Source organism: Ornithodoros turicata, chromosome 1 (genome assembly GCF_037126465.1).
Source record: "Ornithodoros turicata isolate Travis chromosome 1, ASM3712646v1, whole genome shotgun sequence".
Lineage (NCBI taxonomy): Eukaryota > Metazoa > Arthropoda > Arachnida > Ixodida > Argasidae > Ornithodoros > Ornithodoros turicata.
In genome coordinates, this window is record NC_088201.1 from 200,346,017 (window position 1) to 200,359,470 (window position 13,454).

General features: G+C 46.7%; 1 protein-coding gene across 2 annotated transcripts in view; it reads left to right on the forward strand.

Annotated features, from left to right (window-relative positions):
- The first annotated feature begins 11,066 nt into the window (after window positions 1-11,066).
- LOC135375319 (uncharacterized) overlaps window positions 11,067-13,454 on the forward strand; it is a 151,401-nt gene continuing 149,013 nt past the window's right edge. For both annotated transcript variants that reach the window (XM_064608059.1, XM_064608061.1), the window contains exon 1: window positions 11,067-11,189. In XM_064608059.1, the coding sequence (XP_064464129.1) occupies window positions 11,108-11,189 (82 nt within the window). In that variant the 5' untranslated portion in view covers window positions 11,067-11,107. The remainder of the gene's footprint in view (window positions 11,190-13,454) is intronic.

Consider the following 13,454-nt stretch of genomic DNA (forward strand, 5'->3'; position numbering starts at 1 on the left):
AGAATGCGAAAACTTATGGCAACAGCACTGGCATAAACTTAACACAAATAAAACTTCATCTAATTAAAAAACAACATACGGAAGTGTTAGAATTGGAACGTGTTAGAATTGGAAACGGATGCGGATTGGAATGTGGACGTTGTGTTTATATCATAGTGAGAATGGATGAAGCCGCTCGTGGTGTCAGGTACCGACAGTTAGGAGCGGTGCGTTCTCAAAGGAGCCGACGGGATGTAAGCAACACCTAGAAAGTGATGACGTAAGCAAGAGGAAGGAAAGAACGGGGCAGAAGGAGCTCATGTGTCATCAAGGAGAGTTGGCCGAACGCTCACGTGCCTTCTTTAATACCCCTGTCACACGGGATGATTTAGTGTCATTTTCATGTAGCACACTCCAACAAGCGAATGTAACTTTCACTACGTGCTTGCTACACGGCTTAAGTAAGTTTCAGTTATGGCAGTGATGGCAATTACGATAGACAAGAATAAACGGCGGCAAAATTTTTTGACATGCTCCACAATACCTTCCTCAAAATGTTTGTTTATTAAATTTAGAAACACCTCCTGTTATTCTTCTTCCAACATTAAACAAATTGGCCTCAAACATGTTCCACAACAAAAATGGCCGCCGCCGGATCGCCGAGACCGCCCAAGTTGTCATAGGCTGTTAACGAGAGTAATGACATGTTTTTTTGGCACCATCTCGTACTGTACTTAAATAAGATAAACACGCTGTTGAAAATACTTGTTTAAAAATATTGTGGTGTCGTGACCTCTCGCTTTTTCTCAATATTTTTACCTATGCCACAAAGCCTGCCGTCGAGGCTACACACTTTGTCAGCCGAAGGGAAGTAAAGTGAGTTTGGGGAACTCACTAAATCGTTGGTGCACTTTCTGCCGAGTGTCACTAAAAGATGTCGTGTGACAGCACAAGAATGACACTAAGTGCAAGTATCACTCGCAGAAAGTGACACTAAATTAGTCCGTCTGACAGGGGTATAAGTTGTACATGTAGACTTCTCTGCATAAAGTCTGTGCTTGTTAAACACCAACTGCTCCAATCTATTTTCGTGAACTATTGGGGAAACTTTACTGGCGCAGTCGAGAGGATTGCAGCACCCACCATCGTCAGCAACACACACTTGAGCGACTGAGATCGACAGTACAACAGTGGGAGAAGATGAACAAAGTTAGATCTAATGGAGAAGTTGTGGTGACTACGGCTGAGCAGTACGGAGTGTCATCGAAGCGGCACTGGGAGGCTTCGACAAAAATGTTTCTGTAAGGCGGTACCTGCGGTGCCTACGAGGGAGGTCTTACGAGGGCTACGGTCAGCAGAGCGAAGCGGCACCTAAGCGGGAGGCTCCGAGGACTACGGTCATAACAGTGGAAAGAACCGCAGAGAAGCGACAGCAACGAAACACAGACGCATCATAGAAGACTGCGAGGACAGGTAGGACTTTGTCCTGTTTTCTTCGAGGTTCACCATGTCGGTAACAACTAGGTCAATGGAGAAAAAGAACCCTTCTGGAGCAGATCCTGTAGAAGTCGTGATAGATGAAAATGGAACCCAAACTGGGCAGGAAGATGTAAAAATTAGATTGAGAGAAAACGAAATGGAACTACAAGCGTTGCAGCTACAGATTGAATTAGAAAAGCTAAGACTTGCGCGAGCGCAGGCGGGTATAGTGTAGGTGACGTACAGGCTGGCGGGGCGCGGAGTAAGATGGGAGAATATGCTAAAGAACTCCGAGCAGCGTTAGCGCCTATGCCAGAGTCGCATGCCATGGTGCCCGCATGGTTTAAAAACGTTGATGCGCGATTTGCCTCACTCAAAATTCCAGCGACAGCTCAAGGCACAGTTATTTTACCAATTCTGAATGAGAAGGTAAGGACCTTCGTAGCCACCCAGTCTGATGGGGAGATACTGCCTTACGATGAGATCATGAAATCATTTCGCGGCGGCACTGGAGACCCTATTTAAGTACTACGTGAACAGTCGGCAAATAGAGACGATGGAGGATCAGAAGGCGCTGATTGTTGAGGACTGAATGAAATTGGTAATGACCGAAGATATGCGGAGTTACGCATTCAAAATGAGACCGTAGAATGGCTACGGCCTAAACAGATCGCGGTACTCGCTGAAAACTACGAGGAGAGCTACCAAAGTCGTAGAGTACTGAAGCGAGAAAGCACGGTAGCGGCAAAGGGTACTATTGAGCGCGAAACAAGTTCACAAAATGTGTCAGGAGAACTGTCAGATAAATCATCAGACAGGAAACCTCCTAGGTGTTATAACTGTGGTGCATTGAACCATATGGTGAGGGATTGCGCACAGCCGAGGCGGAGCAAACCCTACGAAACGGGCGCGGAAACGAAAGAGGGAACCCCGAGGTTAGTTGCTAGAGTGTCGTGCTTGGACATGAAGGCGTGGCATGGGGCTGCTGAGTATTGTCGGGTGGACTCGAAGGCAATCAAGCTTACGATTGGAAGTAAGGCCATCACGGCCAGGTTAGATTCAGGAGCTGACATCACGGTTGTGAGGCCGGGAGACCTCCCTGAGGGATGGTTTTCCGATAGCAGTGGCACCATTAAGTTGAGAGGTGCATTCGGTTCCACGATCACTGCTGATTTGGTTTATGTCCCACTCAGCCTAACGGGGGAAGAAGGAAATGTAAACTAACAAGTGTTGACGCCGTGTGCAGTAACAGAGCAGTTGGCAAAGGATGTCCGAGCATTACTAACCCCCGAAGATTACGAAATGCTAAGTAGGAAGGAAAAGAAACCAGAAGCAGAGGCGGACGCGATTGTAGCATTGGAGCAAGAGGGGCAAATGGTGCATGGGAAAAAGAGGCGGTGGACATGGTAGAGTTAGAGTTTGTTGAGAAACAGACAAATGAGGTTGATGCAGCCAATATATTGACAACGGAAGCACAGAACAGTGAGGAAATAGATCATAGGGAATCGGCCTTTCGGAGAGAACAAAGGAGTGATCCGACGTTGACGGATATGTGGGCGCAGGCAAGAGCTGACAGACGCGAGATGATAGTGGAAGATGATCTGTTGTTCCACGTACAGAAAATTGGTGGTAAGAAAGAAAAGCAATTAGTCATCCCTAAGTCGCGAAGGGAAGAGGTGCTACGCCTCGCCCATGACATGCCATGTGGGGGCCGTTTTGCAGAAAAGAAAACTAAACAGCGCGCTCAAAGCGGATTCTACTGGCCTACTATGACAACGGATATTAAGTCCTACTGTCGAAGTTGCCACTACTGCCAGGTGTGATCGCCTCCTAGGACCAAAGACCGCGTACCCATTACACCCTTACCAGGCCACACGTTCCATTTCAAGTCGTATATATGGATTGCATCGAGCCGCTCGAACTCCCTTCATCACGAGGACATCGGTATGCCCTTTGTGTGGTAGGTTTGTGTACGCGATGCGCCGAGGTTGTACCGTTGCGGACACTGACCGCGAGGGGAACCTGCCGGGCGTTATTGGATATTTTCTCGCGCTACGGCACACCGTTCGGACCAGGGAACGAATTTCGCGTCAAAGTTGACAGCCGAATTGCAATAATGCTTAGGCATAAACGTCCGGTTCTCCACACCAGAACACCCACAAAGTAATTGAATTCTGGAGCGCTGGAATGGCACCTTTAAAGTAGCACAGAAGTCATTTTTAACGCCGATTTTCTTCCTATAAAACTGTTAAGTTTGCCAGTAAGATGCACCATGCGAAGTAATTTACACCACAGAGTCATAATTATCGCAGAAATTGAATTTAAAATACGCCGCAAAAAGCGACCGTGCGCAACGGTAGTGAAGAGCAGTACCAGCCTGTGATCTGCCTGCAACCTCGCGCTGACGCTATAGGGACCGTGCGACACCTAAAGGGGGCGCGCTGCTCCGTCGCGACAGCGCCGCCAGTGGCGGTCTTGGAAGTATCCGACGTGATACCACGCCGCCCGTTCTATGCATTCTCAAGTGGAACCGTAGCTTGCGTGGCGACCGCCGCAATTAGAAGGGCTAATTTTCGAAGTGCAAATAATGTGGAATCTTTCTGGGGCGCGAACGAAGAGAATGGAGACAAACTACACAGAAGCAACCACCGTATTTATAATGTATGTAACAGTGCGTAAGGAGAACAGCCACTCGCGTCCGTCTGGTCAAAACACCTGTAAGTGATACGTCGAGAGGATGGTTATTTGACGCCTCACAAAATCCTAACTTGCTCGCGAAGGCTATATACGTCTATTTCTCTGACTCCAGCGATTTGTAATATGTTTTTGACTGCGTCTTGTATTCCTTTCGTCCTCTTTGCACACACATAGCTTCGTCACTGAAATCTACATCATGCTTCCGTTTTATCCATACAAATAAACACGTAAGGTCACAACTTATTGTCTGAACTTGTACTGCAGTTTTTCCAGTATCTTCAGATACAATAACGCTAAAGAGATCCTCAAAGAAGAAATTATATGAGTTTATACCTCGGCTACCGCCGTAGGCTTGCGGCACGGCAGCTGTGAAATGGTCGGTGCGTAAATACTAAACCCTTTGGACAATGTAGAACTTCCGTTCTCACTGTGAGACTCGTCAACCAGATTACCGGCAGCAATATCGGCTCTGGGCACTGGCGATGAAACACCTCAATCATTATCTCGAAATAGGTTGCCGTTTGGTCGGTGCATTTGACGGTGATACAGTATCCAGCGGCGTTTCACCGTCACGAAAGTGGCAACTGTAATCATTGATCATTTTGCAGGTCCTCATTCAGTTTCATTGAAACTAGAACAAAAGAAATAGAATATATTCGCTCATGTTGTGCACACCTTATGCAATGGCCGAACGCGCGTCACAAACGCTATTCGCTGCGAGTCTAGTGCTCTCGGTGGTATTGGAAGCATAGAAATCACGAGAAATGAAACATCTGGTCCCTAATGAAGAGTTCTTTTAGGTGCTGGCACAGTTAGCGATGCAACAGTTCCAGCGTGGCAAAAAAAGACTCCCACACTTCACATGTAAACAAAGCTGGCTACCCGGCGGCTATCACGCAAGGTACTTTCTCCGGAGGCCGCATCGCGGCGCCACCAGTTTGTCGCACAGTTCCTATAAGGAGAACGCTCGCTGATTCGCCTAGAGAAATGTTGTCTGCTACTCCGCTGTCGTCTGCTACTCGGCTGTTCGGGGTTCTGATAAAGCCTTTCTCCTTGCTCGGTAATGCTTCGGCTGCTCCTTCTATCCCCAGTTCTCCGAGAAAACTGGCAAAACAGGTTTACGGCGGCAAAGGGACAATGCGCTGACCCCCACTGACCGGCAAACCAGAACGAGTCTCCTTATGCCGTCATGGGTGACGTGCCATCATACCTCCTCATCCTCGTTATAGCTGAAGTGGCGAGTTAAGGGTGAAGACGCGGAGCTATGTTTATGCGAGTTTTTTTTCTGGGAAACAAATTGCACACATCAAAACCTTTCGCGCTATTCGGTATAATGACACACAAACTTTCATCAGATGCCTTAATCTGAAATATTTTTGGATGACCCTCTGTACTCCTTTAAGTCTATGCTACGACACGTGATATCTACGCACGAACGAGAGTGGGACAGGTATATCCCATGTATACTATGGGCCTACAGAGGGGTGCCTCATGATATAATTGGCAGGTCTCCCTTTGAGCTCATGTATGGACGCAGGCCAAACGGATCATGAAGCATTTTGCAGAAAACTTGGACAGGACAGTGGACGCCGCCTACTGGCCTTAATACATCGGCGATAGAATACTTGAGGGACCTGCGAGATAAAATGTCAGAGACAGCGCGCGTGGTAGATGAAAGGGCTGAACGTATCCAGAGAGGTTATGTGGAGAGGTACAACTTAAGGGGGAAAGTAAATGAGTTCGCTGATGGGGATGACGTACTAATGTTGGACGTGGGACAGCTTGGTAAAATGAAGCCAAGTGGTTGGGACCCATGAAAATAAAAGAAAAGAGACGGGAAAATAGCTATGTTGTTCAGCATGCAGACGGCACCGAGAGATGGGTACATGCTAATAGATTGAGACACTATTACTTTAGAATAAATAATGTTGGGGTCATCTTTGAGGCGGATGATGAGTTTGGGGAGGTTATAAGTACCCCAACTGTAGCAAATGAGAAAGTTATCTTGGGGGCATATGTCTCGACGGAAGCCAGAGTAAACAGTTATCTGAAGTGCTTGAGCAATTCGCTCAATGCTTTTCACAGAAACCAGGAAGATGTAACGTTGGGGCACATATGATAACCTTGATACCAGAAGCAACCCCTAGGGCATCCTATCCTTACAAGGTCCCTATAGCCTTGAGAAGTGAGGTGGAACGACAGATTGATCAGCTGCTTGAATGGGATTTTATATATCCTACGGACAGTCCAGTTGCTCACCCTATAGTGTGCGTTTCCAAGAAGGACGGATCAGTCAGGATGTGTATAGACTACAGGCAGCTGAATGCGATCACAGAGCCCGACAGTTTCCCTATGATCAATACGGCTGAGTTGTCGTATGAGGTGGCCAGAGCGCGGTATATTTTGACGCTAGATTTAACTCGCGGGTATTGGCAAATTGCCTTAGACCCGGAATCACAGAAATTATCAGCGTTCGCTTCGCCGTGTGGACTCTACGCGTGGAAGGTTATGCCGTACGGATTAAGGAATTCGGCGGCAACGTTTCAACGCATCATGAATCAGGTCCTACACCAACATAGAGGATACGCCATGGGGTACATTGACGATGTAGCTATATACTCAGAGATCTGGGAAATGCATCTAGAGCACCTCAGAAATGTGCTGGAGACGATTTCAGAAACAGGGCTCGTGATTAACCCGGTGAAATGTAGATTCGCACAACGAAGTGTCAAATATCTTGGACATGTAATGGGATCAGGCACCCATGCTCCCGATGGCGATAGGGTAAGCGCGACAATTAAGCTTGCGCCGCCAAAGTCGAAAACGAAGCTGCGCAGCGCCCTTGGTATTTTCAACTATTATCGAGACTACATTCCCCACTATTCAGAAGTAGTTCTGCCGTTGACGCGCCTTACGAATAAGAGGGTCCCAAATAAGATGCCCTGGAATAAGGAAGCGAATGAGGCGTTTTGGAAAGTGAAACATGCTCTTGCAGCAGTTCCCACACTAGCTGCCCCTGTTACAGAGAAAGGCTACACATTAGCTACTGATGCCTCCGAACGAGCCGTTTGAGCATGCCTGTCGCTGAGTACGGATGACCTAGAGAGGCCAATTGCCTTCTTGAGTAAGAAACTAACGCTAACACAGTCGCGGTGGTCGACAATAGAACGCGAGGCATATGCAGTCATATGCGTGGGCACTGGGGCGACTGGACACCTGGATTTTTTGAATAAAAGTCAAAGTTGTGACTGATCACAACGCACTGACATTCCTCTCTCGCTCGGCGTCTCTTAGTGCACGTCTCGGGCTCGCGTTGGGCTCTCGCCTTGCAGAAATACGATCTGGAAGTAACGTACATCAGGGGTGAATAAATTAATGTGCTGACGCTTTGTCACGACTTAATACGACTTCTGAAGGACAGTCAGAGTAGTGTAATGCAAACGAAAAAAAAAAAAAAAAACACCTGCTGGACCTTGGAAGGTACAGGCTGGGTCCTATGCTGTACTTGGTATGTGCTCTGAGTCAAAACAAACAATAGGGAGGCGTGTTGATAAGTACTTAATATAAGTATAATATACTGATAAGTACTTTCTGTTTTGTATAATGTCCCGCGACAGCAGGTGTCTTCGAACATTCTTGATGGGAAGGTGTTAGAATTGGAAACGGATGCAGATTGGAATGCGGAGGTTGTGTTTATATGATAGTGAGAATGGATGAAGCCGCTCGTGGTGTCGGGTACCGACAAAGCGGTGCGTTCTCAAAGGAGCCGACGGGATGTATGCACCACCTAGAAAGTGATGATGTAAGCAAGAGGAAGGAAAGGACGGGGCAGAAGGAGCTCAGATGCCATCAAGGAGAGTTAGCCGAACGCTCACGTGCCTTCTCCAAGTTGTACATGTAGACTTCTTTGCATAAAGTCTGTGCTTGTTAAACATCGACAGCTGCAATCTATTTTCCTGAACTATTGGGGAAACTTTACTGGAAGTCTACATACAAGTCCAACAATCGGTTACACGAGGTCATTTCATCTCGATTGCAACTTGGACAGACACATCTCACCCATGGGTTCTTGCTGCACAGGGAGGAGCCACCACACTGCTTAAATTGTGGGGACCAACTTTCTGTGCTACACATCCTCATTACATATTCCTTACACCAGCGCATGCGTCGTCATCATTTTCGTGAGTTTTATTCAGTACTATCTCCCTCTTCATTCTGTTTTATTGCTGGGTGATAGCCTTTTGCACCTACCATTTACTACAACATTCAACTTCTTTTTAGATGTATTGAGCTTTTACGCTGCTTCTAAACTACACCTTTTTATTTGTGTGAATATTTTATGCCTACTTGGAATAATGTATAGTTTTCAGCATAATCAGTTGCTTTTAATTTACAGCAATTACATTTTCCACCACTATTTTGACACCCTTGCCTGAGTAGCCGATGCGCCTGAGTAGCTGATGCGCCTTTAAAAGCTAGATTTTCATCATCATCATCATATCATCATGCTGAAGTGCGCTGTCCCAATTTTCGAGCGCAAAGCCACACGGGCAGGGGAAAACAGAGACGCGTCGGCGTCCTTGAATAACCAGACGAGCAGGTCTCGATGGCAGGCGACGAAAGCGGCTCCCACAAGTGGCCAATGAGAGATCAGCCTCAGGTCAGGTCCACCCGGTAGTGCCAGTTTTCGGGAGACCCCATAGATGGTGACCGTGGGACTCCTCAGATTCGTCCTGTGCATAGCGTTCGGCAGGAGATCAGAAGATTGTTGCGGATGTTAAAAACGTAATGTACATTTTTCACATACGCATCGTATCGTGACGGCTCTCCGGCGAACCACGCTCGACGCGCGTCAAAACAAACTCACGTGGGCAGCACAGGTGATCAAAACCGGTCCGGGGTGGGACCGACGAGATAGAGCCGTTCGTGCGGTCTCCCCACTGGTCCCAACTTTGTCGACCGTATACTTCGCCATCTCGTGAAGACGGAGATAACCCTCTCTGCCGCATCAAGGTCATGCGCACGCGCATAGGCCATTGGGGCCTTCAAGGGTTGAGCTTGCCCTTATAGTTGTGCACCCTGGGCCGACTTCTTTGGTGATTTTCCCACTTGGGCCGACTTCGTTCGCAATTTTTTTCATGCGGCGCGTGAGTGGTTTACATGCAAGTAGGGTCACGCTCACTGTCATTCTAGCCAGGCGATGATACTGTCACACCTGGGCTGACTTCTTTGGCGATTTTTTCGCCTGGGCCGACTTCGTTCGCATTTTTTCAGGCGGCGCGTGAGTGGTTCACATGCAAGTAGGGACATGCACACTCTCATCCCAGCCAAGCGATGATACCATCAAGCCTGGGTCACACCGTACCGTCACACTTCTTTTTCGCTACATCAGGTGGTTTACACGCAAGGAGGGGCATGCACAATGACAACACCTGGGCCAGCTTCATAGGCATTTTTCAATCTGGGCCGACTTCATTCGCAATTTTTCCCCACTACAACGGCCGTGCGGTTCGCGGTTCACATGCAAGTATAGATATGCAAAGGAAAGCCATACACAAAAGTACATGACGAAGTATATTTATTAAAGCCAAAACGGCAGGAGTTATGTTGTGACTCAGTGTGAAGGAGAAAAACTCGACAAAAAAAAACCTGAAGCAGAAGAAACACAAAACACATAGTAAAGAATATGGGAAGCTAACTGAATATTCCAACACGACACAATTAATCAATTTCTTATGACGTGAATAGCATATATGCAAGGAAATAATGAGAAACACTCTAAATGGTGCATCATCGAACACGTAAACACATACAGGGAAGTAATTGAAAAACATCTATCAAAATGATAAACATGCACAGAGCTAGCACTGAATAGCAGAGAAACACTTTGAACGGCACATCATCCACACGTAAACAATAGATACATGCAATGAAATAATGAGAAATACGATCAACAGCTAATAGAGAGCCAAACCAATGCATCATCCATCAAGAGGTAGACAAAAGAAAATAATGGGAAAATACAATCTATCAAAACGGTAAACATGCACGGAATTAATACTGAATAGCAGGGAAACACTTTGAACGGTGCATCATCCACACGTAAAATTTAGATACATGCAAGGAAATAATGAGAAATACAATCAACAGCTAACAGACGACCAAACAAATGCACCAACCAACACGTAAACAAGAGGTACACAAAATAAAATAATTGAAAAAACAATCTATCAAAATGATAAACATGCACACATGAGTTAACACTGAATTGCATAGAAACGCTTTGAACGACGCGTCTGCCAACGTGTAAACAACAGACACATGCAAGTAAATAATAGCGAAACAAACTATCAAACAAGAAAGATTACAAATTTAATAAATTGAAATGGAAATAATCTATCTTTTGAACTATCATAAAATCATCCTTGCGACCTAATCTAGAACAATATACTATTTGTAAAGTGCGTTGTATTACTGCGACCAGGACCGGTCCATGATGCATTGCGTTCGCCCATTACGATTTCATCTACGGAGCAATACATTGGATGCACCCTATGTCTCAGATAGTTTCTTCCGCACAGAGGTTTTCCACGCCCTTCTTGCTTTTCCCACTACCGAGTACGCAGATCACGTGAACAGCAAGAGCGAGGTATAAGAGCGGCTGCAACGTCCACTCTCCTAGGTTGCTAGTTTACTCGCTACTCTCTCTCTCTCTCTCATCTCGAGGTCGGAGAAGGTTTTATGATACAGCCACAGCGATTTTCCTAGACCTCCCTGTTAACAGCTACCGTTGTAAAATGTTGGCTAGAATAATTAGCAGGTAGAATCGTCACTGTTTCCAAGAAGTCGTAAAATTGGCTCCTCGGGGCTTATCGCTTCATCCAGGTGCGTGTAGAAAGATCGCCGTGTCACTCCGTTCCCGGATTGCATTCGACAAGCATCTTAGGGAACCATGCTGTCTATCATCATAGCGGTATTCCTCGTGCTCTGCAACGTAGGGACCTCTTCCCCGAGGCTGACCACAGAACTGCCAGGTTCGTTATGTTCTATGCCGAGGATGTTGGTGATACTTTGAACAACATACTGTTAAAGTGGGAAAACCACCCTGTTATTTACGTTAGGTTCGACATTAATCGCCCTTTGGCGTAATCATTCTACGTGTGATGTTAATAGAACCGAATGTGGAGATGTGTAGTTTCTTCATACTCATAAAAATGAACTTCACCACATAGCATGCTCCTAGCCAACCATCAGACAGCGTGACATCGTTCTCTCCCTTGATTTGTTGACAACGGGAGGCGTACGCCTTTTTGTGACACTTATGCATAAATGTTAATTGTCACAAAAAGACGTACGCCCCGCACTTTCCACAACTCAATAGTGACGGAGGTGTCACTCTGTACATTGTTGGCCTTCAGCGGGCTATGTGGTAAAGCTTTGTTTTAATAGAGTAGTGGCAGTACGTTTCACGTATTTCCATGTCTAAAGCCGGAACCGCATGGCGCGTATCTCAGCGCGAAAAACGCGCCGCAGTGCACATGGCGCAAAATTTCACGCGGATAACCGGTTAAGGTTGGTCCCCACTGATGCGTTTTGACGCACAGGCATCCTTTCCGTTGGCACGCATCCTCAACGCCCAACGTAGCGCAACGCGTTCACATGTTCTCAGTGCCATGAACCTACGCCCGTCAGTTCACATATGCGGACGACGAAGCGCACGAACGTGGGTTCAGTGCATGCCCATACAGCACACACGAAGGCACAGCGAAGGAACTACGATTGAACAACGTGTTTTAAAAGCGTTCTGTTTGCGTGTCGTGGTGACTCGATATAGAAGGTCCGAAAAAGGTGACACTCAGCGACGCTTTCGCTGGATTTCTTGTGGCCCAGTCTTCCTAGGCGGCGCTACTCTTGAAGCAGAAACTGAAGGAGACAAGAACACACGTTTTCACGCCGCATTTTCTTTTAATAATCTAGCCTCGTCTTGTCAGCTGTATTTCGCTGCAAAGCATTGATTCCAATGCAACGCCCATGGCAGCACTAGGTACACAAAACCACACAACGCTACTCAGTCGGCCGCCATTGCTGTTTATCTACAAAGTAGAAACTGCGAAATCTTGTACGTCCGTGCGTGGGAGCTCTCCCTTAGCTCGTTGCGATGGTTACTGACGGATACAGGCCAACTGAATGGATGCCTCTGCGTCAAAACGCATCAGTGAGGACCAACCTTTACTAGCGCGTAATGGAGCACGTCAGCAGCCTCTTGATGTTTTACGGGGAGGGTACGTGGCAATGACAGCGTGACACGCGTACCGAGCTGGAACCGCATGAGGCGTATCTCAGGGCGTCGCGCTGACAGTTTTACGATCCGAAATACGCCCCATGCGGATCCGCCTTTAGAGGTATTCTTTGTGGTAGATACAGGGTATTTCAGCAAAAATATTATCAATCCTTTTGCCGGCGTCTCAAATTTCATGTAACCTTTATACTTTCAGAAACGTAAAGTTTGCGTCTAGGGGAGTACGCCTCGTTATTGCTTTGCCGATTCGCTTATCACGAGATGCCCCTTGAGCGTACTGTCGCTGAAGTCATTCTCAGTTCACCACACTGAGACGGCTAGTTACGTCATGATTTTTTTCGTTTACGCTTCCCCTGTTCGATTTACGAGTTAGGATGCGAACCGACGGCTGAGTCGGTACAACGCACATAGACAAGAGTGAAGCCCCACAATTTTGGTTCAGTTTGAAAGCAACAAGGGGAAGTCAACATGGAAAATTCCCTAGTGGACAGTGCTGCGATTCTAATTACGCTTGTTACGGCAACAACGTTATTTGTGATGGCGCTATAGATTTATAGATCTATTTTATAAATTCCCTGAAACCCACTGAATTTCGTAAAAGCATTCGTGAACATGGTGGAATGTAACGTTTCTTTTTTGAGGCTCAATCACACTACACTTTTAAAACAGAACTTCGCCACATAGCACGTTCCTAGCCGACCATCATTCCGAGTGATATCATTCTGTGCATTGATTTATGAGAAAATGGGAGGAGGCGCCTATTTGAGACACATTATGCTTGTCACAGTCAGGCGCGTCCCCCCTGTTTTGAACAAATCATGACACAGAATGATGGTTTTCTAGTAGCGTGCTATGTTCTGAAGTTCTGTTTTAACAGTGTACTGACAAAAAGAAAGAAAGAGAAAACGCACGAGTGTCAAGGTAATTACTGTAGCGTAATTGATTAGCGCACTCATCCGCCAAACGAGAGGTACGTGGTTCAAAAAGCGCCCCCATCTGT